A 27,490-nucleotide genomic window follows, 5' to 3' on the forward strand; every position below is an offset into this window, starting at 1 on the left:
TTGTTTATTGGTAGTTAGAAGTTAGAAACTCTCCTTAATGGACTTGATGACAATATACAGGTTGTTCAAATGTAGTCTTATAAAAGTCAATATTCATCAAAATATTAAATTCATAAAAATGGTTGAGTGAACACGCATTGTCGTCAGTTTAGTTTACAAGAGGAATACATGTATATATATTTTATGTACAGATCATTAACAATAATGTGCAGTTAATAAATACAATAATACATAAGACATGTTGAACCTTTGTCTCCAACATGCAGAAAACACTTCATAAACATGGGAACAAATTACCCTGCTGAAAACAGACTGTAGGTTTGTCAATACACTGAGATGAACTAATTCAACAACCACGTTCTCCAATTTCCTAAAGAGTTGACCGGATAGAGAAAAGGTAGATTCCTGATGACTAGAGAAAGAAAACATAGTGTTCTTCACATGTGAGGAATTAAGACCAACAGTGAACTCAAATCTGTTCTGCCTCACCCAAAAACAATGCTGTTTGTGTGTTGAATATCAATACAAAGCAGTGTATATGATATATTACCAATGTAATACCTACAGTAGTTAGCCATCCTATTCAAATATACAGAATATAAATAGCTACTATGTTTCTAAGTAAATACAAAAGCGTTTTATACACTGGTTTTGGACTTTAATTGCTGTTGTCGGTTTTAAAGTCAGTTTTCATAAAATGACTATTAGTGTCCCATGTTGAAACCAGGTTAGATAAATAGAAGCTTGCTAGGCGCTAATGGCACTCTTTAATAACAAATAAAAATGATAGTAACAGTAAAATAATGATCAGTTTCTCATCCAGAAAGAGACAAGTGTCTGTTAAAGAAATACAAGAGACTGAGTTCTGACTGTTTCATAATCAATAAATTCCAGTTGCTTACAAAAACAAACTTATTACATTTGCCTAATCATTTGACACTTGTAATGTCACTGATTTAAGGCTGGCTCCTGACTTTTTATTGTGTTATCTTTCCTCCCACTGTATACTGTGTAATGTCCACTTCCAGTCCAAAATATAAAAAAAAGACAAGTTTCTAAAGTGGCAGTGAAATCTGCCATCACAGCTACTTCATGCTTGGAGGGGAGGCTCAGTTCAACAACATCCCCACATAATACTAGTCTATTTGAGCATCAGGTTTAATAGATTAAATAGTAAAATAAGGTGGGGATGCCCATATCACAAAAAAAAAAAAAAAAATGCACTCAGTGAGGCATTGTGGATTTCAGTCTTCATTTGTCCCTCAGATTCCCTAAAATCAGTTTGTTGGTGCTTGGTACTTCATAGCAGGCGGGAAAACTCGCCCAGTTAATGACACTTCATGTAAAAAAATCATCAAATTTGCCGCTTCATCTGACTGCCACGTGACGGGCAGCGGAGTCCAACGACATCTCACATGACCTTCACATCCTTTTGACTGTAACACTGTGTTGGGCTATCAGGCTGTGGGAGTTTAAGCCCTGCTTCTGTTCCACCTTCCATATCGGGAATCTTGCCTTCATTTTCTACGGAGTCACTAAGTGTGTAGCGATCCATGGATTCTCAACGTGAGGTCTGGGGATGCTATGGGGTCCTTCAAGGGCCCACAGAGGGTTCCCAACATAGTTTAAACATAGACATAGCACAGACAGAGGGCATATCCTGTTGCTGCAATTTGCTTAAAGACGAAGGTGTGAAACCATGAAATCACTTTTCTAGCTGATGTTCAATTTTCAAAGCAAATGCATGATGAAACATTAGTATTTTTCAAAAATATTCTTTCCATTTTTTAAAAATTCAGAAGTGAGCAGCAACAGACAGGCTTGTATTTTCTGTCTGTTTGATCATCTTTCAAAAAATGCCAAGTGATATTTTAAGGTTCTCCTTCATTCCAAGTTCAGGCTTTTCCCTAGAGTGGCACGTCTTGTCCAAAAAAGTCTTTCTGTTCAAGTCAACGGGCCCGATATCGCTGTGAGTTTCATCTCCTCTCTACTCCACCTTCCAGATGGCGATCTTGCCGTCGTGTTTGGCGGCTCCACTCAGGACGTACCTGTCCTCAGCAGAACAGAGTGACGTCACCCTGTCGTTGTGGCCGTGGAGCTCTTTCAACACCAGGTGGCGCTCTGTGTCCAGAATGTAAATCTTCCCTTTTGTAGAACTGCGGCCCACACCGCCCACCCACACCTGAAAACCAAAAGAGAGAAATGTTTTATTTCACTGTCAGATAATGATCATATGGGGGTGTTTCAAAGCTGTTTTTTATGTGTTTATTATTCTGACCTGGTTTTTAACTTTAATAATGCAGTGACATCCAGCACAGTCCTGTAGTGCCACACGGTGGTAGGGTCTGGTAGTGTCCTTCAGGTGCCAAACACACACCTCCGCGGAGTCTGCACACACACTCCACAACTCCTCGTTCTGACACACACATACACAAGCACAGGGAAAGAAAAGGTGACACACAAACACAAGTTATGCAAAAACACACAAACACTCCAGAGAGCAGAGGTTCTCAGCCTGGGATCCTTGAGGGGGTTCCAAGAGGTTTCCCAAAATATGGGGAATATTTAATTTTCATGCACAGGACAGTTCATATATTTCACTTAGGATTCATTCCTCACTGTTAATCTGACAATCTACAGAACAGACATTATCTTATCAGACAGTGATCCCAGAGACAATATGTTATTAAATACGGGTTCATGGTCTGATGTGTATCAATTTGGGGGTCCTCGACACCAAAAAGAACCACTGGTATAAGAGAGAGAGAGAGAGAGAGAGAGAGAGAGAGAGAGTGAAAGAGAGAGAGAGAGAGACAGAGAGAGAGAGACAGAGAGAGAAAGGAAATGGCAAAAATGATTAAAAAAAAAACAAAAACAAAAAAACAAGTTCAGCCCAATTCAGACACTGGTTTAATACATCTGTGTTTGTGTGTGTGTGTGTGTGTGTGTGGTACCTCAGGTAACAGCAGTATAGAGCTGAACGTAGCAGCAGATCCTCTTTGTTGCTCAGGAAGATTCAAACGATGTTTCAGTGAGCCGTTCCTCCAAACCTCCATTATACTGTCCCTGGAGCCTGGAGAGACATTTAGTTGCTCACTTTCTGTTTACTTGATCTACTGCTGTATCTACTGCTGTATCTACTGCTGTATCTACTGCTGTATCTACTGCTTTATCTACTGCTTTATCTACTGCTTTATCTACTGCTGTATCTACTGCTTTATCTACTGCTGTATCTACTGCTTTATCTACTGCTTTATCTACTGCTTTATCTACTGCTGTATCTACTGCTGTATCTACTGCTGTATCTACTGCTTTATCTACTGCTGTATCTACTGCTTTATCTACTGCTGTATCTACTGCTTTATCTACTGCTTTATCTACTGCTGTATCTACTGCTTTATCTACTGCTGTATCTACTGCTGTATCTAATGCTGTATCTACTGTACATCTCTCAGTTTCCCACTTTAATCTTTGTGCTACTTAGGAAATCAGAACAAATCAGTTTTCATCTAGTATGAAAAATGTGCAGATAAATCTCTTAGTGAAACTGGTAGAGCTTGTACAGAAACAAATACTATGTGTGCCCTGCATGTGTGTGTACAAATGAGCGTGTGTGTGTGTGTGTGTGTGTAGGACTTACAGCACCACAGAGTTCCATTATAGTTGGAGACAGACAATAGACGATCGCAGGACAGACGGAAATGCTTCTTCACCTGAGCGAGTGAACATAGTTTAACACAGGAGACAAAACATTGTGAAAGAAAATCTACAAAAATGAATATAAAACACGCAAAAATAAGCAAAATTTATTAGGAGGTGGAACTTGAGGGCGAACTAAGATCTACTGCTCATATCCATCTGTTTCTCAACAATGGATCTTCTCATGAGCAAATTCACCTGTAACGTGGCGACGTCCCACACCATGACGCTTCCCTCCGCGCTGCAGGAGTACCCCACCTTCTGGCTGAAGAACAGAATACAGTAAAGTTTTCTCAATCACATTTTATTCCTTCACCTGTTACTCTTATACATTCACAGTGAGTGAGCGTGCAGAGGTTGAGTGTTTACTCTTTGATTGCCTGACCGGCTACATCTGTCAGTTTTATCTGTGTGTGTGTGTGTGTGTGTGTGTTACCTGTACTTGTCTGTGCCCACGGCCAGTCCAGTGACCTCAGCCCGGTGCTCAGTCAGCTGTCTGTTGCAAACCATGGCCACCATGCTGATGATGTAGATGACTGAGTCCTCGGAGCCCATCCACACCTGGTCCTGATCAACTCCCAGCATGCAGTTCTGAAAAAACAGACACCATGCTGATAAAGTACATGACTTGATCTTTCACTACTTCTGAGAGGCCTGGGGAAGGGCGAGACAGAGTCAGAGTCAGAATAGGAGACCAAGAAGCTGTTTTTAATTAAGCTTAAAACCTGCTTCTGCAAAGCTGCGAGGGCAACTACAGCTCACATAAGATACTACATACACACCATCTAGAAATCAAACAGCATATGGAGCAAATTCTGTGGTTATATTTGTTTAACAAACACTGACTGGTTGAGCAGGGAAGGATTTCCCAGAATCAGAACCAAACCAAGGTGTGAAGCAGCAAAAGTACAGACTATGCCGCAGTTCAAGAGCCACTTGCTGAAGGGGTTTGTTAAGCATTTGCACCATATTTTGTCTTCTTATGTGTACAGGTTTTGTAAACGACACCATCTTGTGTATGTGAAGCCACCATGTACAAGTATGAAGGCAGACACATATAAGCACATCCCTGCCATTTTAAAGTAACAGCAGGATGGTTTTTGCTCGCTGATTGGAGGGGTTTGGGTGAAGGTACTCAAAATTAAGATAAAGAGGAACGTCTGTATCAAAAATAAAAAAGAAAGAAAAAGAAAACAAAGTGGTTTCAGCTTAATTATTAATGTTCTGTGCAATACCTAACCTCTCCACCAGGTGGTGCCATTAATCTTATAAAGTACAGCTAGGCTACTGCACTGCCTAAAGTCTACACAAGTTCCCATTTACAAATGTAATTCTTCTCTCTACAGACCAATCTTTTCCAGTTATAATCAGGAGAAAAAAAGTGGACTCTCCTCTTTCCAATTCTTAAAAAAGAAAATGAAAGTAAGGACCTCAGCTGCAAAGTAAGGCGTATTTTGGCAATTTGGAATCTGGGAATTTTCAAGGAAAATCTCCCCAGGATTTGACTGTTTTGAGGAGCTTTTCCTCTTCAGCTCCTTTAATCAGCCACAATGACTAATGTGAGTGCAGGACATAGACATGAGCTGTGTCAGCCATGAGCCATTATCTCAGTGGGGAGTGGAGAAAACACACACACACACACACACACACACACACACACACACACACACACACACACACACACACACACACACACACACACACACACACACACACACACACACACACACACACAGAGGAGTTAATATATTTCATGTGACTGCAACCAACATGCTTAGAGAGGAGGTGAGTGAATTATCACAGTCCTCACAAGTTCCTCAAACTTTTACGCACATCTTTAACCTTATTTACCCACAACTTCACCCTCGAGGAGATCCAGAGCACTGCTGTCACTAAAACCTAACTCTGATGTTTTGTTTGGTTTCCTTTTTTTCTAATGTTGTTACTGGAATTCAAACTTTCCTCTGTCTTTCATATCTTGAGGAAATGTCATGAACCTAGGGTGCAAGAATTCTTCAAAACAGTGTCATCTAGTTTCCCAAACACATGACCGTCAATCTGAAAAGGAGTTCCTGACAAGCTGACTTGTTGGAAATACTGTAAGAGGTTTCCATCGGATAGAAGTGAAGACTGGGGGGAAAAAAACGTTAGTGTAGCCAACGTTAAGTGGCATGTATGTGTCATAACTGCTGATTCTACTGATTTAAAAAAAAAAAAAAACTGAACATATCACACTCACAGTGCCCTTGTGTGCAGCTGTGTGTGTCTGTGTGTGTGTGTGTGTGTCTTTTCTGCCTCTACTTATGGGTGTGTGTGGGTGCAGGCATGTACGCGTTTGTGAATTCTTACCACTCTTGCATTCCCAACTTGTAAACAAGTGTGTGTGAGCGACCAACTGGAGGCATCAAACACCATCACTTTCCCCCCGCTCACAGACACCCACAGCTGACCTGGAAAAGACACACACACACACGCACAGTTATTTCTACACAACTTAACCTACAGAGTATATCCTACAGTCACTAAAGTTAAATCTCCTAGCAGGGTAACATGAAATACAATGTCCCTGCTTCACTGGTGAACAACTATTATCTTATCATTATTATGCCATGAGTGGACTTGGAGTTTTTCTAATCACTTTCATGACTACTCATGCTAGTTTAAATTCTTGGGGGTAGAGGTTAACAAGTTTTACCTGTGCTTATGAAATATCCATGACAGGTCATTTATTGACATATTCTCTTTTACAAAGGAATATGAATTATTTTAGATGGAAACTCTTCATAATCAGATCTGTTCTGCTGCAGCCTCAGCCCTGGCTCCACCCTAACTTTACCTAACGGTCACATTTCCTTTCATGCATTCATCGCTATTTAAAAACACCGCTGGGAAAAAAAAAACTAATAATAAAGTAACATCCTGCATTTTGTAGGAGGAGAGAGGGAGGGAGAGAAAGAGAGGGAGAAGAAAAAAGGTGGAAAAGGAGAGAGAAAAGGACAGGAGAGGAGGAGGGAAGAGAGAGAGAGAGAGAGAGAGAGACAGAAGTGGGAGTGAACTGGCGATGTGCCAAGGATTCAATACAGTGACCTACATTCAGACCAGAGGGAGAGAGAGAGAGAGAAAGTAATGAATGGCAAGATTTGTTCCTTTCAACTGAAATCCTACAGAATAACTGAACAGCGCTCTGTATGCATATGTGTTGGTTACTGTGTGTATGTATTTGTGTGTGTGTGTGTGTGTGTGTGTGTGTGTGTATGTCCACTGCTAGTGCCAGAGGTCAGTCTGTCAGCAGCTGCTCTTCTAAGTGGTCACAGATGGTCTGTCCACAGCAAACCGTGGCTACGTACCATTTTTTACATGGTAATCCCTTTCAGCCTCCTCATGCCCTTTAAGACACCAAATCTATCTGTCAGCCATAGTTAAAAAAAAAAGCAAGGGGGGAGTGGAAAAGACCTATATTCAGAAAGTTATTCAGTGTAAATCTTCATTGTAGCCTCTCATAGCTAAAGAGCTCATGCCAACATGAATCAAAGTCTTACTGCGTCCACTTTCTCACTCAGAACTAATCGTTGTGTATTTCTGTGTTTGCACTGCTACCCTACGGCTTAGCTAACACCACACACACTGAAAGAGTTTGGTCTGTAAAGCCGTTGTAGCTTTGCTTCCTGGCACCAATATTTTGGAAAACTGGTTCAAGTGTGTGCTTTTCCTGCATGTTCTTGTTGAGCAAAACGTGGATGCACAACCTGTTTTGTTATCAAACGCTACAGTGAATATTTGAATAACTAACTAAATAAATACAAATCTTTTCCACTCAGGATGTGATTGATTGACTAGAGAAGACTCGTATCATCCTGCATAAGCTGAATTGAAGAGTTTTGCTGTCATTTTTTGCTCTTTTTGGGGCTCTAAAAAGCGCTCCCTATTGACATGAGTTGATTTGGAGAAGACTTGTAACTTGCTACCTTCGTGTGCGTTGTATGGACACAGACACTGCAGCTGTGTTTCAACGGGCACAGTGCTGAGTAAATACTGTAAAGCGGTTCTTTTAGGTAAAGCACCGACAAATTGTTCTAAATACGAATCTGAAACTTATTTTGTGTTCTCATCTAAGTCAAAGCTCGCTATGACGAGGCCAAAATGTGCATTTATGACTTTTTTTTAAGCAGCTGCCCCTCCAAGGATAATATGGAATCTGTCTACCCTCTATTTATATTTTCCCATAAATAAGGGAACAGTACAAAAGAGGAAGTGGCATTGAGAGAGTTTATTAGCCTTCAGCTTTATGATGCTCTCTCTCTCTTTGTGCAAATTAAAGAGAGTGAGTGAGTGGGAGACATGACACAAGACAAAGGTCAAGTGTGGGAGTGTCTGTCTCTGTGTGTGTTTGTGGCTGTCTGTCTGTGGATAAGTCAAAGTGTGTGTGTGTGTGTGTGTGTGTGTGTGTGTGTCATAAGCGAAACCCTTTATAGTGAAACTGCCCTGTGGCTCCAACAGCCAATCAGTTCACCGACTCTCAGACTAACCAATCATAATGAGGGCAACCTGACGCTTGTCATCACAGTGATAATAGCTGAGGAGGTTACTGTGTTACAGAATACACTAAAGAGCCGTGTCGTGTACATGTGCATGTGCATGTGTATGAAAAGATGACTGTGTGTGTCTGTGTGTGTACCTGGTGTGTACAGAAGCACGTCTACAGCTTGAGGTGCCGTGAGCTCCAGGGAGGGGTTAATTTTGTGCTTCAGCGTCTCAGCAGTTGTCTTGGGAACCATCATGGGCACTAAACACACAATAGGTATTGTTCAGCAAAGTAACTAATCTAATTTCAGACCAGAAACCCACATAAATTATGTTCAACTGTGTTTTGAACAAAGCTATAACAGCCAAACCAGGACAAAGCAAGATAAATTGGAAAAAAAAAGTTTTTCACTCTACCAAAAAAGTTTTGGCTTCAAGGGAGAGGGGGTCAAATGTTAAAGTCCTTCTGGGTCATTGTACTTGCACGTCATTTGGTAAATAATGCTAGAGCCAGATGACCTTCGTTTGTACCAAAGCAATTGTGGTAGGTGTTCTCTGTGTTCTTTCTCCTCAAAAAGGGGGCAGTATTTATTTTATTAGCCGCTTTTAGTGTTGGAAATATCAACTACCTTGTGTTGCCAGAAGCAGTTTGACATTTCCACGATTTCCACATTTCTTTTTTAGCAATAAAAGCATATGGGGAGAAAGAAAAAGTATTTATTTCCCTTATTTCTTAGTTTCTCCCCATGTTTTTAAGCGGCTCTGTGTCACCATCTACCTTCTGTCTTGATTCGGTCAAAATGAGCCAGTTTGGAAGCAGCGTAGATGGCCTTGTTGCTCTGCAGGCTGCCTACCACCGCATCCATTAGCAAGGCATTGGTCAGAGCCTGCTGCATGTACTGTGGGTCCTGGACAAAGAAACAGAGAAAGATCCAGTTACGATAACTTAATATGCAACACTTATCTGAAAGCAAAGTTGACAAAGTGCTGCGAAAACAGACCATAAAATATCAGAACATATGAAACAGGAGTTAAAAAACAGGAAACACATTCAAAGGAGGATAAAATAAACAAAAACATCAGAGGCACTGATAAGAGCTCAGTGTATTTTCTGGAGGTCTTAGAGAGAAGCAGAGACAGTCAAAGAGAATGAAAAAGGTGAGAGGGAGAGAGAGAGAAAGAGCTTGTTTGAAAGCCGACTGAATTTTATTTCTCGGTTATTTGCCCTCAGCGTTGTTGTCACGCTGACAATATTGCTTATCAAGCTGGTTAAACAGGCTGTCAAATGTACATTCCTATCATACCAGCTTACTGGCATAAAATTATGAACTCACCGCACATGAGAGGAAGCGAGAGAGAGTAGGGAAAACAGAAAGAAAAAGAAAGAAAGAGGGGAGAGAGAAAGATAAAAAGGTAGAGAAGAGAAACTGACAGGCTACAGTTACATCTGGTTTCACAGAGGAAACCCATTGTCTCTGTAAGTGTGTGAAAGTGTGAGAGTGAGTGTGTATTTATGTTCATCTATGCTTCATGGAATGTAACCCACACCCACAAAGTTTACCGAAGTTCACACTATCTGGCACAAGCATTCACAGCACTAATAAGCTCAACTTGCTCTCTCCTTCTCTTTTACACACACACTCATCCTCTTTTAAAACTGGTGTTTGCCACACACACACATATACACACACCTTGTGCTGGTCGGCCATGTTACGCCCAGCCCACATCTCTTTGACCATCAAGTTCCAGAGCTCAGTCTCGGTCTTGAGGTTGGCCTCAAACGCGTCCTTCCTGCCCCGAACTCGCAGCTTCAGACTGGGGATCCGCAGGAGGAGAAAGGGAGCTGATGAAACCTTCACCTCCTGCAGCGAAGCGAGGGACACAAAGAGAGAGAGAGGGAGAGAGAGAAAATGATAAAAAGGAGGGATTAAAACCCAATGGTGGAAGTGGAGTGAGTTATAAAAGTGATTTGAAATGCCTCCTTACTGCCACTGACATGCAGATATAAGGAGGAGATGTTTACATTTTGTGAAGAGGGCAAATGCATTCCTGTCAGACTGAACTCACTCTCTTCTTCAGAGTTTCAACCTGTTCCCTCTGGCACCCGGTGCAGATTCCCACCAGTGAACACACTCACATAAAATCATTCATCTCCACAGCTATCACCCTACTCAAATCAGTTAGCAAGAGGTGTTTTTATGGCTTTGTATGGCTTTTGATATTGTGGCCACACACTGATTTACTGCAGCAATTCTGAGCTTCTAAGTGTTGCTCCTGCTGCGGAGCTTTTATAGTCATTTTCTAGTGTGATTTATTGTTTTTTTTGGCTGCAAAGCCAAATGCCATTTGATGACAATTAAAGCTGAAATTTGAATGCTGAAGCTCTGTCAGTTTGTAAGATGAAAATTCAGTGTGAATCCCCTGCACATCTTAAGCATTTTCTTCCATTCCTCTTCTCTGCATCCCTCTTATCTCCTAACAACATCTTTAAACTCAGACATCTCTACATATTGTCTTTATTCTGCACTCCTCTGGAAGGATTTTTTACTCACAACATTACCTGCTGACTGTTGCATCTCCTTCATTTATTTAATCTCACCTCTATATCTCGGTACTGTGCCACCTCTACATATCCTGGACGTCCATCGGTCAGCAGGAAGAGACGTCGCTGAGTCATGGCGATCTTCCCCACACCGCGGCTCGTCTTGACCGAAGACGACACCTTGAAGACGCACTCACTGGGCTCAATGTGCTCTGACACAGACGCAGGCAGACACACCTGAGAAACACAGGAAGACACGTTAGCGCTGTATGTTTAGGTACTGTTGGTTCATTTGGTGCAGTCTCTAACCTTATGCTGCTGAAAGAAATGTGTATGCGCAATCTCAGAGAAACTAATCAGTGAAAGAAGCTGCTATAGTGTTGGGCTGAAATGAATGTGATATGGATTTTCACATCAAAAGATCAGTAAAAAAAAAGTCTTTTCGCTTTTGACTACAGGTGTTTTCTGACTTACATGTTGAACTGTATTGTTCTGAACTGAAAAACAATAATTTTTCACAAAATCAACTTCAGGTCCAAGTAACACTTTGAATAGGACCAACTCCACCTCAGTTACGTAATTCCTAGGCCAATGAATAAAACTTCAATTATTTGTTGAAGTGTGCTTGACTAATCTTAGCTGACATATGAACGGGCTCTAGTTATGTAATGAGAGGTTTGGGCATCACAAACTGCAAGATTGAAAAAAAAAGACAACAGTCTTTTGTTAAGTTACGAGTAAAGCATATTTACTTCCGCAGAATAAATACAGACCTCCTGTGCTTCAGCCTCAGTCTCCTTCCAGATTGTGTAAAACACTCTAAACAGATCTGGACCAACCTGTTTCTGATGACCTGGAAAACACACACACACACACACACACACACACACACACACACACAAAATGGCGTTATGTGTAGTGCCTGATTGTGCTTTGTAGTAGTAGAAAAAAGGAATACTCATACATAAGTTGCATGTGTTTTAAAATAAATAACTGCACTGCAGGGTTTGTGGTGCAACTCTGAAGAGGAAGGAGAGTCTCTGAAATGATTTCACACCAATAACCTAATCAAACACATTAAAAATCTGCATGAAAAAGCATGGGACACTTTTTGTTCCACTACAGCTATGCAGTTATATACTAGCTTGTTGAAGAGGCTGCATGGTTGGGTGTATATAATGATAAGTATTTGTACCAGTACTTGGTATCAGCTAGCTAAATTACTTGTACACACTGCTTCACACTGGCACACTCACATTCTGAAAACTATCGGGAGTTGACCGGTATGGCCACAGTCAATCTATCTGCCAGCAGAGTAGGCAGCTGAGCGCTGCCACAGTACGGCAACAATGACCTCATACACAATCTGTGTGCAGCCCCCGACATCCTGTGCACTACGCAATTTAAATGAACTTTGCCCTGCCCTGATAGTCATCTTAGTGAAGCTGTAATGAGCAAATGTTTATTTTTACTTGACTTGTAGGTGATTCATTTTTTTAAACTTTTAGTCAATTTTCAAAATTAAATCTTTGTTTGATCGACTATTCAATTGAAGTTTCAGTTTCAGGGCCATTTCCTTCTGCAAATCCAACATAATCTTCCACAAAAGAGTTACTACTGTGCAAAGAAATCCCCTGCACTCAATCAGTCTGGCACCAGAGCTCCACCATTCAATCATAAACAATCAGTCCAAATAGAGATGAAGTGACACTCCAAATAGAGCGAGGCAGCTCTGTCTCCATCGCTGTCTCCGCTCCAAAAAAGAGGAGGGAAGGATAGACTGATGTGTTTTCACTCCACCAAACAAGATAGCTTCTATTCAGTAAAAGAAAATGGAAATCGAGTTATGCTCCCCCTCCCACCTTCCTTCCTATATAAAAATCCCTATTTTACGCTTCGAGATGAAACCTAATTAAACTAAGTAGCTCAAATCCCCCTCTCCTCAATGATTCATATTTCCTCTTCCTTATCTCATCCCCCTCTCCTTGCTGTAACATGCTCTTATCTTCAAATAAAAACAAAAATTCCCTGTAGCAGTCACGTCTGTTTTCTTTTTTTTAACCGTTGCCTTATATGATCATTCAAGGGAACGCCATCGAGGAAACTGAGGCACTCACCCTGTGCACTGCTTGCACTACTGAGAGTCTAGGAACTGCAGATTAGTCTACTGATGCATTAATTTCTGCCAGCGGATAGGAGCATCAGCTACATGTCTAATCTGTAAAATGTAAATAGCATGATTTTCGGTGATGACAGGATGATGAAACACCTGCAAGAATGGATTCTCACAACCAGTATGTTTTTGTATGGAGCAGCAGGGAAGGAGGAGGCAAGGGTCACTCTACTTCAACAAAAACAAACCCAGCAAGAGCTTACATATGGCTGGGATTAACAGGGAGGTAGCTATTTTCTATTACCTGGGTTTCTGCATGAATGCTCACCATGGACTATGACACAGTGGACTACAAAAACCATACCCTGTGTATAGGTAAATGCCATTCTAAGTAATAGGCAGGCCTTGAAATTACCACTAACCACCAGCCAAATGCCAGTTAATCACCAAATGCTGCCAAAAGCCAATGCTGTAAAGTTCCTTTTCTAAAAATCACATTAGGCTGCTACAAAATCACAGCAAATCACCCAGTGAAATTTTGAAATCGCTTGCCACTGTGCCCTGATGAAGAAAAGGACTACTGTAATGCGCTGGCTATGTGTAATGTAGTTCAGCCTTTGGCAGCGGCAACACTTCCAACAGCCCTGCAAGACAAATTCTCCTTCTCCGAGAGGGAGTGAGGTAATGATTAACCTGAGGAATGAATGTCTGACTGGAAAAAAGACAGAAGGAGGGGTATAGCTGAATGTTTGTGTGCATGAGGGTGTATGGGTGTGCGTGGGTGAACACTGAGGTTGGGAGGCAGTGAAAACAAAACCCTCAGGGTTGGAAATAAAAGCTCCACAGATCAACCAGTTAAATCAAAACTGAGCAATGTGCAGCTTCCTGAGCAAGTTACCACATGCACGTGTTTCTGTTGCTTGGAATACACTTTTAAGACTCACAGACTTAAAATTAATTTAATCATTAATTTAATCATCAGACATTTAATCCCTCCTCTCTAATGAAAGCTCAAACACACACACACACACACACACACACACACCCCCTCATAGACACATATAAAAACAACCTACCAACGGTAAGAGCATCAAAGAGTCTGTGAATGGTTCCTTGGTCTTTTACGATGCCAGACTCCTGGACGCATTTCACAAACTCCTCAAGCTGCATGTACTTTTTCGGCAGCTCGAAGCGCTTTACAACACCCTCTTCCTGCTCATTGCCATGGCGCGCACGCTCCCGCTCCTGGTCCCTTTTGACCCGACTGATGAGGCGTTTCAGCTCTGGGCGCCTGTCCGCCTGCGAGGAGGATTAGGGTTAGTATTGCTACTCTTAATACCATTTGTTTTCATCATTATCATCATTTTTATATCCACAATATTCTGCCATTGAAAGAGGTTGCAGTATGTACAGCTGATCTGTCAAAGGTGGTATAAATTCCTTTACAGGCAGTGGCCACATACAATAACAAGTCATTAGGACAATCAAGAGTCATGGATAAGCAGAATGCATTGCTACAGCTGACTTTAAGTGCAGCTGGGAAAAAGCGTCTTTCTGTGATGTCCTGGTTAGCTAAGACCTACCTGCACACGCTCAGGATCAGGCAAGGAGTCGACCAGAGATTTAACCATCTGAGAAGGGAAGATGTCTGAATCTGTCTTATAAAGACTCTGGAAGTCCTCCAAGGCATCGAGGCGTCTGTTTGACACGGTGTTTACCAGACCACGCAGGTAGTGGTATCTACACAGAGAAACAGGTTAAGGTGAGAGGGATGAGATATCTGGCAAGGTGCAAGAGTCAGTTTACTGTCTTTAAGTCAACTAGCCAGCTTCAGGCGCAAGATAATCTGAAGAGACAAGAGATATGTGAGAAACTTTATTCATATTCAGTGTTTTTGTTTGTTCAGCTAGCTCATCTAAGGCCTATCTGCACCGGAAATTAGCTTTAGTTTAGTTCTGCTATATAATGAAGCTTGGTGGTATCATCTCACAATTACGTTCTTTTAGACATTTTAAAATGCTATAACACGTTTCAGACAGGTGATCTTTGATTGATGTATGTCAGTTTAAAGAATTTTAACAGACCCTCTCTCTCGAATCAGTGGCCACCAGTCAACTGACATTCACTTAAAATGTGAAACAAACTTATAGTGACTTTTTGGCTTTATTTCCCCTCCTTTCCTTAGAGTACCTGGCCAGCAGAGCAGAGTCATCAGGCGGCGTGGCGTTAATAGCCTTCCCCAGGGAAGCGACCATGTCAGAATAATAGTTCTGGACATAGTGGTAGGCCAGAGGAGGAGGGAACTCTGGTAGACGAAAAACCTTCACCGCTTTCTGGGGAGACTTCAAACCTGGATAGACACATTGAGGAAAGAAGTAAATGATTTTTTAACTGTTTGTCTTCTACCAAGTCAATCTCCGTCCATTTTTCTACCCATCCTTCCCCTTCCTTCCTTCAGTCAGTACCAACCAATGTCAGGAGTCATCTTTCTGAGTGAGGCCGGTCTGTTAGGGCTGATGGCGGCGACAGTGTCAGGCTGTTCCAGGTTAGGCAGGCTGGCTCCCAGCCTCTTGCTCAGCCTGTTCTCGGGGCTGTTGTAGCTGTTGTAGCCGCTCCGAGACAGTTCAGACAAGAGAGGACGCCGAGGAGACTCTGTCATCGCACGATTCCTGAAGAGGAGAAGAAGAATGGGAAGAATGAGAAAAACTCTATTAGGTATTTCCTGTTGGATTTTTTTTTTTTTTTTTGTGCATGTCGAGGTTAACTCCTGGCTCCAGGAGGTGATTTATATATGATATATAGGTAATTGTACCGTTATTGCATTTTTTAGGGGCCTAAACTGAGCCATAAATCCAGATGATGTGTTTTAATTACATTTTTACAGCTGTGGGTGGCCGTCCCAGCTGTACAAATATGGAGGGAAACTATTATTCATTATTAATTGTAATTAAATTGTTTAGGCATTAGTTGCCAACTCTGCTGGAAAGAAAAGCCATGCCATCCTCCTCTCTTCAGTTGTGTGTCTTTTTCTACTTTTTCTACTATTTTCTCCTTATATTTTTACAGAATAATGCTAGGTTTTCCAGGTTTAACTAGTTTAATTGTCTTAAGAAATTTTTGACATGTGAGCAGAGTATTTTGACTGTCAGGAGGAGTAAGGAGGACACGGAGAGAGTTCACTGTTTGTTGTTAAATGATATTTCACTGTGTAGAAAATTAAAACTAACATGCTGTAGTGACCTCTACCTCTCTAACACCACTGGTGAAATATTTACATGTCTGTGTGACTCAGACAGGCAGGCCCCCATCCACTAGATACTTATTGCATTTGCTTATTTACCTGCAGTCCTCAGTTATAATGTCATCAGTATTCCTGTCCCTCAGTGATGACATCTTACCTATGTGCATGGTTGCGTGTGTTGAGCTCCATGCGGCTGAAGGCGTCCAGTTTCCTGCTCAGCCTGTCTCTCAGGAAGGAGTGGAAGATATGGGTGTCTAACACCTAGGGACACACACACCCACAGTCTTGAATGCATGCAACAAAACAAAACAAAGGGTGTCAAAGTGTGTGTGTGTGTGTGTGTGTGTGTGTGTGTGTGTGTGTACCTTCTTATAAAAGGGCTGGTCTGCTGGCTCCCTGGTCCTCAGAAACTCCTCACTGTTAAAAACTCTGTGTTCATAGTTTAGGAAGTCCTGGACTCCTCTGACAGAGCGACAGAGAGTGCAAGAGAGAGGGAGAGAGAGAGAGACAGAGAACGAGAGCGAGGGTGAGACAAAGAGAGAGAATAATAAAAATCATAAAAAACAAGTTCAGCCTAAAACAGAAACTAGTTTAATATGTTTAAATATGCGGCAAACTTAAATTTATTTCCCAGACTCACTAACTACTTGTAAGGAAAACGCACACACATACACACCTGAAGATGTTAACCACTAGCTCCAAGGTGATGTTTTGTATCTGTGAGTTGAGGTTTCTCTGCCAGGCTCTGCGATGGAATCGCAGCTCATTTGTGTCTGTACCGGCTCCGAGGTGGCACAGCTCCAAGTCATAGTGAAGCTGGAGACACTCTGCCCTGGACACACACACACACACACACACACACACATGCACACACCATGGACATAAGGAGAATTTAAGGCAAAATGATGACTGATAACTAGATGACTTTTGCTGAAGTCATTTATTTAAAGAAGATTTAAAGTAAACTTAAATTATGAAGGGTGATGGAGTGAGGGGGGAAACTAAAGGCTTGGGTTCAAGCACCTGTCCCTGCTCAAGCGCCCTGAGGTGCTGCTTTAATAGCTGACACTGACTCTTGACCCTTAGAAGAAGAAGATGTGGATTAGAGTGCATCAAAAAGTATATTATTTGGGCCACACTTCTTTCTGTATGGAGAAATGATGCCACTATTATAATTCATGCATTCTTCAGAAGAAGTTGCTGTGGTGGCACACTGTTGAAATTAGGAAATGCCCACTTCAAGTTGGCAAGACTGGCCACCACTATGTCTGTTAATGCTGTTTTTTTGTTTTGTTTTGTTTTGTTTTGTTTTAACTTTTTCCCTATTAATAGTATCATGCAGGTAAAAACAGCAACATCAGACTCATCAGCCACCAATCTACATCCTGAGGTGTGTGTAAGTGTGTTACCTTGATATAAAGCTTTCAGCAGCAGCCAGAGGGATAGTTGGGAGCTCAGCATTTTCAGAACATGACGTCTGAATGTTGCTATCATCAATATTCACCAGAATCAGATCCTCTGTCTCCTACACACACACATACACACACACAAACACACCAGTACTGTAGGTACAATGGATGCAATTCAACTACAATACAACCCAGCCCAACAAAGCAGCCCCCATCAGTTTGAATGGACAGTTACTGTTGAATACAGTCTGTAAGCCAAGCTATTGTAAGACTCTGAATGAAACAATGCTTCTACTGCTGCTACTACATCTGAATCTAGATGAATGCAGTGGAGAAGAAACAGTTATTGTTAAGTATCTCAGCTCAGCCAGACATGGAGATTTTCACGTTTGAAAGGCAAAGTCCAGTATAGCCTATAATGCCAACCCTCTAAACAACAACTAATTTACCCTCTTGGAAGAATAAAAGAACAAATCTCAAATACTGTATTATGTGACTTATTATGTCTTATGTGTTTTTAATTGCCTGTTTTAATGTTTTACTCACGCTAAAGTATAACTTTTAAGGCAAAATCCACCTGATCACAGAAGTCCAGCACTGGACAGATAAGATCTGTCTGGAATTTGCCAACATGGCTCTCATGTCTCCCAAAGCTTGAAACCTAAGACTTTGATCTGTGATGTTGATAAGAAACAAAACATGAACCTTCCCCACTGCCAACAAAAGGGCGTACTCACAGCAGCAACTTCTTCAAAGTGGCTGATGTGGCAGCCCATCAAGAGGGCCGTAGGGGCCATGATGAAGTCCAGCATTCCTCTGGCCAGCACAGGAACATAAGGCTGCTGCCAGCACAGAGGCTGGAAGAGACAGAGAGAGTTAAGAGGTGAACAGATGGCTGGATGGCTGGAGAGTTGGACAGACACATGGATGGGTGAAGAAAGTGCCAAGTGCCATTAAAATATTTATTACAACTTAAAAATGAATCCCTGAAAGTACAAAAATGCTGCTGCTATTTAAAACAAGACACTGTCCCATTCAAAAGTACAGTTTCTGTTCCACTGGGCTTTAGTCACTTTAAAGCTGAGGGAGAGGTCATGTGTAAGTGTGATTAAAAAACAATAATGTGCGTGCGTGTATGTGTGTCTCCGCTGACCTGCAGGTACAGCAGCAGACTCTCTGCAACCAGAGTGAGTCGGGCCCAGTCAGCTGAGAAGAAAACCAGCCTCTGTTCTTGCAGGAGACAGGACAGGACCTACAGATGGACAGGAGGGAGGAAATAAGATGTCTGATGGATTTCCCACATTTCCCATTCTCCTGAGTGGTTTCACTGAATCAAAGAAACATGGCAATAACAGCTGAGAGGGCATTCTTTCTTTACTTACTATGATACCACACAAGCTCAAAATATTTATTGCATCAGTTGTTGTTTTTACCTGCATCACTCTGCTATAATCTGCATTACCTGCAGCAGTGTTTCATGTGTGAAGCAGAGGAGAGGCAGATGCAGGTCGATGTCGATGACAGGCCTGTCCTGATCCTCTCTGGAGGGGAGAACCACCTGGAGTGGACGCAGATTGAACGACTAGCACACACACACACACACACACACACACACACACTCGTTATTATAAAGATCTAAAAAAGAGGGAAGGTGAAACAAAGACACAGACAGAGACATAAGTTGATAAGTGAAAGAGCAAAGATAACTAGAGCGACAAGTAGGGCTGCACCATTCTTGCTAAAATGTGAATTATGATTTTTCTCACCTAAGAACTGAGATCACGATTCCCTCACGGTTCTCTTTTCCTCTCTTATTTTAAAAGAAAAGGTACATCTTAAAAATAAGGATATGGCGATGCATTGTATAAAGTTTGGGTTATTTTGGTTTGTTTGGTCTTGTGACTGGGATTTTGTGATGTGGTTGGTTTGTCCTTAATTGCCAACTCTTATTGGATTTTCTGGTGATGTTTGAGGTGCTTGTATAGATCTGTCGTGCTGCTATGATGCCGAAGCATTACTTGCACAGAATGACTCCTTGTTGATAACCGTCAGGTTTAAACCCGAAAAACTTCCACACACTGGAATGTGCTCCTTTTTTTCAGTATAAGCACAACATCACTCGTGCCATCAATTTCCTCAGTGTCATGCTTTTCTTTCTTTGGCTCAAAACTTTCTGGTTCTCCCTCCTCTGACAAGGCTAATATACGTCCGACCGTCTCCTCCCTGCTCGTTCAACACGCAGAGAACACATGCGGTGTAAGATTACTATGGTAACGTCGACTGATTTACAGCAGAGCACTGTGAGTGAGGAGAAATGAGAAAGCCAGAGGATTGTCGTTAACTGGAAATGAGATTGCATAGATGTATGAATCAAGACGGCGATCCTTTTTAGATTAATTGTGCAGCCCTAGACAGAAGAACAGAGATAGAGAGACATTCAGATAACTCATTACAAACAGAGGGAGATGGCCAGACAGAGATAGGACAGACAAGAAGGACAGGCAGAGAGCTTTTTAAATCAGTAAAGTCTAACCACATGGAGCTGTCCAGGAGGCGGCATGGGGACCAGAGACAACTTGGCTGAAAACTCTTTGACCGTCTCCTCAAAGTCAGCAAGCCTGCCAGGCCGGAGCTGGACCAGGAGACTGAGGGAGAGAGAGCGAGAGCGAGAGCAAGAGAGAGAGACAGCGACAGAGAGAGAGAGATCTTTTTCTTTTTACTTTAAACACATTACCAAGGCCAGTTATTCACCATTTCTGTCTATTTAATTGATATTTTTACCATGACAGGCAGTCTCTCAGGGCATTGTAATAGGGGAACTTGGAGATGATGCAGATAGCAAAAGGTGCATAGAGGCGGGACTTGGATGAATTCCACCTGTGGCCATTCTGGGCACCGCTGTCCTGACAGGACTGACAGGACAAAAAAACAGTAAGAAGCCAGAGTTCAGAAAGTTGCATATACCAACAAGGAACTGTGTGGATTTATTAACACAGCAACACAAAACGATACATTTTTTTCCTCAATATTGCAAAAGACCCACAAGCATTCTGTATTCTGTGTGTATGTGTGTGTCTGTACCTGTATAGCTCTGTAGTACTGCACTACAACTCCATGTGTTCGGTTCCCAAACAGGTCAGTAAAAACTAGGAAGTGGTAGCTGTCGTCTCTCTGCTCAGTGGATAACTGAAGACCACCTAACCAATGAAAACCAAGCAGTGTCAAAATATGCCACTGAACAAAGTTTGATCAAGTTGTTGAGACAGCATATTACTGCTCCTCCCTATGGCACACTGTAAGATCATCTGAGATATTAACACCAGCAACAGTTATGGAGCAGATTGGTGGAGCCAACATGGCTGCCACCTAAACAGCAGTATCCAAACACTGGAAACAGAAAGACAAGTAGATGCCAAAATCTTCACTGCTTCAAAGCCTTAAGGTTTATGAGAAAGGTGTTCACACAGAATGGCTGTCTTAGGTGTTGTTACCATGGAAATAGAGGTTGCAACCACAGAAACAAAGGTGTGTTTATCAAAAGCACAGAGATTTTGCCTAAGGGGAAAGGTGAGGTGAGGTTACTGAGAAAAGTGAAGATGTGAAATGAAAATGTGGGCAAACAGCAAATGGTTGCTGTTACCAAGGTGAATAGCAGGTGTTGTTACCAAACAAACAGGCTTAATTTTTGTTGCTTCTCTGAATGTAACTTTGTTATCACTAGGGAAAAAGAACATTACCAGGGAAACAGAGCTGCGGCAGGGCAATGAGGTCCAGGTCCTTTGGAACGCTGATGTCCTCTGTGGTTGATGTCGCTTCAACACGACTGGCTGGCTCTCCATTGGCTGACGCCTCCAAAGAGCGATCTCGCCTCTTCTGCAGACAAAGAAGTAAATAATATTCCATTTATGAAGTTGATTACATGTGTAAGCCAGCTAAACGGGCCTTGAAATGCTTGATCCAGACCAGTCTTGGCCAAAAAAAAAAAAAAAAAAATCACATCAAATTAATTGCCTGCATTTCTGATATGGGTTTTGCATTAGACAGAGGCTAAATAAGCTGTTACATAAAGGGGAAGCGTTATAAGGCTGTACACATTCACAACTTTTGTAAACACTGAGGTACAAAAAAAGCTCAGACCTTCTTGATAAAGCTCCTCCTCCTCTGGACACGGCTGAAAGCTGGACCAATCACCTGGCTGGAGTTGGTCTCCTTGGAAACAAAGGGCGGGGCATGGACCTGCAGTACTTCAGGCTCCAGCAGGGGGAGCTCTTTTATCTTATTCGGCTGCTGAAGCTGACACAGATTTTGAAAATATTGGGGTTTGCAGTTCTGGCAACACAGCAGTGACTGTACAGATTCACAAACCACACAAAATCAATTCAAACCTAATTGAGAATCAATAAATAACTTATTACAACTCACAATTTTTGGGAAATGTGAGAAAGATGCTTCATGGAAATGATCTTATCATTAGCAGATTTCTTGGCTGATTGGATGCATTTTATCTCAACCAAATTGGTAAAATACTTTAACTTGACCTTGTTACTTTACAGCTTACAATCATTATTAATTCTATACTGTTTGAATGTTATGTGTGTTACCTATATGATCCCTATTACACTTTGCATTAATATGCACCTTGCATTCATAACAGCCAAGGTGCGTGTCCCACAAAGCAAGTTCAACATAGCGAGGTATTTGTGTGATAGCACGCTTCACAAAACCTTAATAACAATGGTGGTTATCAACTCTGTCAACCCAGGACTTTCTGCTTCAGTTATGAGCACGTTCACACAAAAGAGGTAGGGTTGATAACAAGCAGTCAGTTGTATGAAACTTAGACAGATAGAGCAATGCATTTAATATTATATGACACTGTTGATTACTGTGGAGAAATCTGGCAGTTGCAGAGGCAACATTCAGTGGGGAAATGGAAAAGATTATAAGCTAAGCACACAGCTAGAATATAAATACAAGCAGTAGAAATGGTACAAAATTATAAACAAATCAAACAATAAATATTTGTGGGATTAATAGCCATTTGTCTTCTCTCAAAATTGTGTCTGCTGCTGCTAGTAACTAAAAACAGTACAAAGACATACTGGATGTAAAAAGGTTTACGTCATCCACGTTATAGGGGACAGTGTTCAGACTTCTCACTGAGACAGCCTTCTGTCATCACACAGAGGCTGGGAAAATATTTCATTTTCACAGTCAGACTCTTATTCCCTGAAGCGACAGTGATGGTAATATGAGTACAATTTCACTGCACTTAACAGTCAATCAATGTAAGTTACCTGTTGCTTATTAGAAGCCCTCTTTTATAGTATAGTGGGTAAATGGCATAGAAAAATGACAAACTGATGATTTATCTCTAATCTAACATTTATTCCAAATATAATTACATACAAAGTGGCTCTGTCAGCCTTCTAAAGAGCCTTGCTTAGTCACAAAGTGAAGTGAACATAGCATGAGGCCAGTCAACTGCGCACAGTTCAAAGGCAGCCTGTGTTTTGCGGTCATTCCCAGTGTATATGTTCTTGTTTGACTGATTGTGTGTTTTTTGCATCTGTGTTTGTGTGTGTGAGTACCTGGTATATCTCTCTGAGCTTATCACTGGAGGCTCCCAACACTACACATGCCTCCAGCAGTCCAGACGGGAGCTCTGCCATCACACATGAACACACATACGCTGCCAGGAACAGACACGTAATGTGCATTTAGATTAGATCATACAGCACAAACCAGAGGAAGATTAACATTTTATTTTTAGAGAGATGGTGGTAAAATCTGACAATCTGCTCTGGCTCACTACAGCAGCAGAAGGGGCTGTGGTGTTGCTTCAAATATTTCACATTTTTTACCATCCCTCACCAGATTTCCCGACCAGATGTTGATCCTGTACCAGTTTCGTTCTTACTTTTTAAAGAAAAAAAAAGAAAGAAAAAAATAGAACATCTTAACATATGCGGTCAGTGGGACACAGGAAAAAGTTTTAATTAGGTTAGTTAGTGCTGGTTTTGTTTTGACTGCAAGAACCCTATTATCAAATTTATAAATAAAACTCTAACCAAAACTCAGCAGGATGGCCTATTAAACTGGTAGAATGGGCTTCATTAAATCCTTTAAACACAACACATAAACAAACTTCTCTTCCTTCCCATAGCTTCCTGCCGATGTATGCAAACATAAGGAAACACAAAAACACACTCCATCAGATTCATACAATGTACATATAAAGGCGCAACAGATATAGATACACACTGCTTTGAATTTACAAAGTCATTTACATTATAAAGACTGATGCACACACACACACACACACACACACACACACACACACACACACACACACACACACACACACACACGCGCAGACATGCATGCCTGTAGCAGATGTTAGGGTTTGTTCAATGGTGCAGTAAACCACAGTTTTGCCATTGGCATCAGCATCACTGATGGGAAGTCCATTTTATTGTCACTCCACGGCCCAAAACTGTACAGAGGAAAACTAAAACCACACGTGCTGAGCGAGATGCATGACACAGAGCCTTCTATTTTGATGATGTGAGTGGTGCCAGTTGTGGTGCCAGGGTTTTTTTTTTTTGTTGATGTTTACTCTGTTTTTTATCTAATTGTTTCTGTAAAGTCACATTTTATATGAACCCAGTGAAGAAGCACAGCAGCTTCACCTCCATCCATCCACCCATCTGTCTATCATTACCGACAAGCAGATAAACAAACATCTGACTGGCATTAGTTCCAGCTGGAGGCAAAACACAAGGAGCTACCCTCTCTTCATTCCTCAGTCCTTTCCCCATCTTTCATGCCTCCTCTATCACTTCTGCTCTTTCCATTCTCTTACATATACTCCTCCCTTTCCCTTATCATTCCTTCAGTCTTTTCCTCTTTTATTTGCACTTTCTCATTTTTTTTCATCCAGTCTTCCTCTTTCTCTCCTTCACCTCTTCTATTTTTCCCCCAACCTGCTTGCCTCCTCTCCCTGTCTTCAGGCCATTCCGGCTGGTGACTAAACTGGTCTGCTGTGTCATGGAAACACACACACTGAAGTCATTTACTCCTTGAAAACCCCTCATTTTGAAATCCTGTGTGTGTGTCTGTAATCCTCATTCAGTGAACTGCTGTCTAACTTCATAGCAATTTTGGTATCTAGCTCACACATATGGACTGGCAGGGCAGTCCCTCTGACTCTTTCTCTCAGACAGACACACACACAGACACACACACACACACACACACATACACACACACACAGAATTCAGAGGATGTGCATGGGAAAGAAACAAAGACAAAGAGTAATGGAAATCCACAAAGAAATGAGTAATCAATGAGTAAAATAACTGCCTGATACTGTACACATCTCATATGAAGACAGTGCTCTGTGTTTAAAGTGAAAAAAAAAACTGTAGTCACCTCTGAATTAGCAATAGCTTCCTTATACAAAACTGTTTATAATGAATTTACCCTATGGAAACAATTCTATGTAACAAATATGGCTAAAAAAAAAAAAAAAAAAAAAAAAAAAAAAGAGCAGTTATTTCCAGACATGGAAGTAACTAATTACATTTCTCATGTCACTGTAATTGAGTAGCTTTCTGTGTACTGCTGTTTTATGAGGTTTTTTTTTTTTTTTTTTTTTTTTTTTAAGTCAGAACCTTTACTTAAGTACATTTTTGCTTGAGTACATGAGGAGTACAAGAGGAATCGGTTGCTTTGTTGGTTCAACTTTTTGCCATTTAAAAATTTCCAATAACAGCTGCACGATGAAAAACTGCAGATGCTTGATAGAAGCAATGACCATTTAGACTCTGCTTGCAAAAATGTGGAATAAAGATGGGGGAAAAAAGAGGTTAAATAGCAGTGAGTTGGCATGATGATGATGAGAACCACGGAGACTTTTTTTATGTGGTTTTATTGTTTTATGTGTGGCTGTTTTATGTGCGGCTATGGCATTACAATTTCCCTGCAGGGATCAATAAAGTTTCTATCTATCTGTCTATCTTTATTACACGTTTATTCTGCATTTCTCAGTCGAGTCTACATCACTTCAATGAACCCTTGACAATTTTGCACAATGCACCTTTAAAAGAATCTAGTTTGAGCCATGTTCTCTCCACCTTTTCTAACTGAATGGAAAAGATCACACTTCTTCTACCTGAGTAGCAGTTTGTAGTACTCTTTCCACCACTGGTTGTTCCTGTGCTCTAGAACAGCTTAGCTAGCATTTATGATTTTGCATCACTTTCATACAGCTAGAAATCAGAGTGAGAGCCCTTGACTTTGTGATGTGACTGGGAGTTATTGTTTGACACTGCTCCATAAACAATGAATGGGGAGCTGACTTTGAGGGGCCACAAGATGCTGAGTTGTCACACCAAAATGAGGCTCATATTCTAGCACGGCTGACAGGTATGAATCAGCACTGAACCTCATTAGTGTGCAAAAACTCATGGGTCGACAAAATCAATACCTCATTCATTGTCTATGAGGAGTGCCAGATTTTACATCCGAGTGTCATCACAAATTCAAGCGTTAGTTCTCAAATGTATGGCTTTAAGAAAGACCGGTGCATGCTCACAAGTATGGACTGGACTGTCCAGGGACTCAGGAATGAGATGAATTCTTTAAATGGGTGGCATTCCCCTTTAACAGCCACCAGCCAACACTTAACCAGATTTTGACTGGTGACTTGTGGCAATTTCAAGCCCTGGCTGTGAGAAAACTGAGGCTATTCATGAGCTGAACTGGTTGATCAAACGAAGGAATGCATGCAGGAAGAAATGTAGGTAAACGGGAGGTGGGAGAGTGAACTGAAGGAAGATGCAGCCTTGAAACTATCATGACTTTTTGTTTGTTTAATCAAACGTAACAACACAGTTTGTCAAAGACCTCCCTGCTGACTCAACGTGTGATCCCACCGCCTTGTATTCATTTCCATCATATCTCAGGACTTTTCATATTTTGGCGGGAGGGTGGGAAAGTACTCAAACGTGCGAACAGCAATGTTTTTTTTTCTTTATCTTGAAAGACGCCGCAAACACTGCGGCAAGAATGTAAACTAAATGGCAAAAGACACCACGTTCAATACAACTGATATATTCGCCAACAATAATTTTACATGCTTAGTTAGCTAAATTTCAGCAAAGACTGGCTGAAATGTAATATTCGCTACTATCGAAGTGGCTGGTTGAATGAATTTGACAACCGAAACAAATTTACTGCGACTGTTTCAAACGACAAAGAGTAAGTAAACTTAGTCAAAGCAGCTGAAACTTTGACTGACGAGACTTCAAACACAGCGGTGATAAAATTAGCGACTGACCTTAAATTACTGGATCATTTCCACGGGCGTACCGAGACGAGGGCGAGGATTTCTGCTCACACTAAACCTAAACGCCACGGCACACGCTACAGTACTGCTGTCTGTACTGTGAGCTGTGATTCAGCTACAGTTAACACACACATACACATACACATACACACACACACCCCTTGTCCTGTTCTGAGGTCTACCACCGGTCTGTCAGACACGCACACGCACACAACCGCGTGCTCACACAAAACTTGCGTGAACTTTGCAGCGGCAGGTTCACTTAGATTTCCTGTTATGCCAATTTTCAAAATAAAAGTCCTGACACTACTTGAGTTTCATCAGGGACGTCGCAACGAGAGCAATGCCGCCACCTACTGTAGTTTTTGCTACTACATTAAATACACATTCATACATACTTATTACATATATAGATGCAAAAATATAATTTTTCAAAAATGTAACTAATAACTCCGCCATTTCTTTACTTATCTCACTTATTCTATTTCTTACCTAATTTTATTACACTTAGTCTCTTAGTCCCTATGGTATTCCGTTTTTTTTCTCTGCACAAGGCTGAAATTACCGTTGTCACTGATAATGCACATAACACAATGTAAATTTGTTAACAACT

The 27,490-nt window shown here is 41.4% G+C and overlaps 1 protein-coding gene across 2 annotated transcripts; it reads right to left on the reverse strand.

The window, feature by feature from the left end:
* dennd3a (DENN/MADD domain containing 3a) lies at positions 1–27,114 on the reverse strand. Of its 2 annotated transcripts, none has more exons than XM_030064295.1 (30): positions 27,036–27,114; positions 23,117–23,217; positions 21,663–21,818; positions 21,263–21,398; positions 20,607–20,722; positions 20,307–20,437; positions 20,059–20,170; positions 18,988–19,107; positions 18,679–18,777; positions 18,263–18,382; positions 17,526–17,641; positions 16,793–16,948; positions 16,482–16,578; positions 16,274–16,377; positions 15,345–15,544; positions 15,066–15,225; positions 14,459–14,615; positions 13,952–14,174; positions 11,536–11,615; positions 10,820–10,999; positions 9,912–10,082; positions 8,999–9,128; positions 8,375–8,482; positions 6,049–6,149; positions 4,136–4,290; positions 3,898–3,964; positions 3,641–3,713; positions 2,955–3,073; positions 2,279–2,416; positions 1–2,182 (listed from the first exon to the last, which is right to left on the reverse strand). In XM_030064295.1, the coding sequence occupies exons 2-30, from the start codon at positions 23,195–23,197 to the stop codon at positions 1,988–1,990; spliced, it is 3,801 nt and encodes a 1,266-aa protein (XP_029920155.1). In that variant the 5' UTR covers positions 23,198–23,217; positions 27,036–27,114; the 3' UTR covers positions 1–1,987. The 2 variants fall into 2 exon arrangements, with proteins under 2 accessions (XP_029920155.1, XP_029920154.1); XM_030064294.1 differs by having other exon boundaries at positions 26,869–27,064.
* Between the last annotated feature and the right edge of the window lie 376 nt (positions 27,115–27,490).

This window comes from Myripristis murdjan, chromosome 11 (assembly GCF_902150065.1).
Source record: "Myripristis murdjan chromosome 11, fMyrMur1.1, whole genome shotgun sequence".
NCBI lineage: Eukaryota > Metazoa > Chordata > Actinopteri > Holocentriformes > Holocentridae > Myripristis > Myripristis murdjan.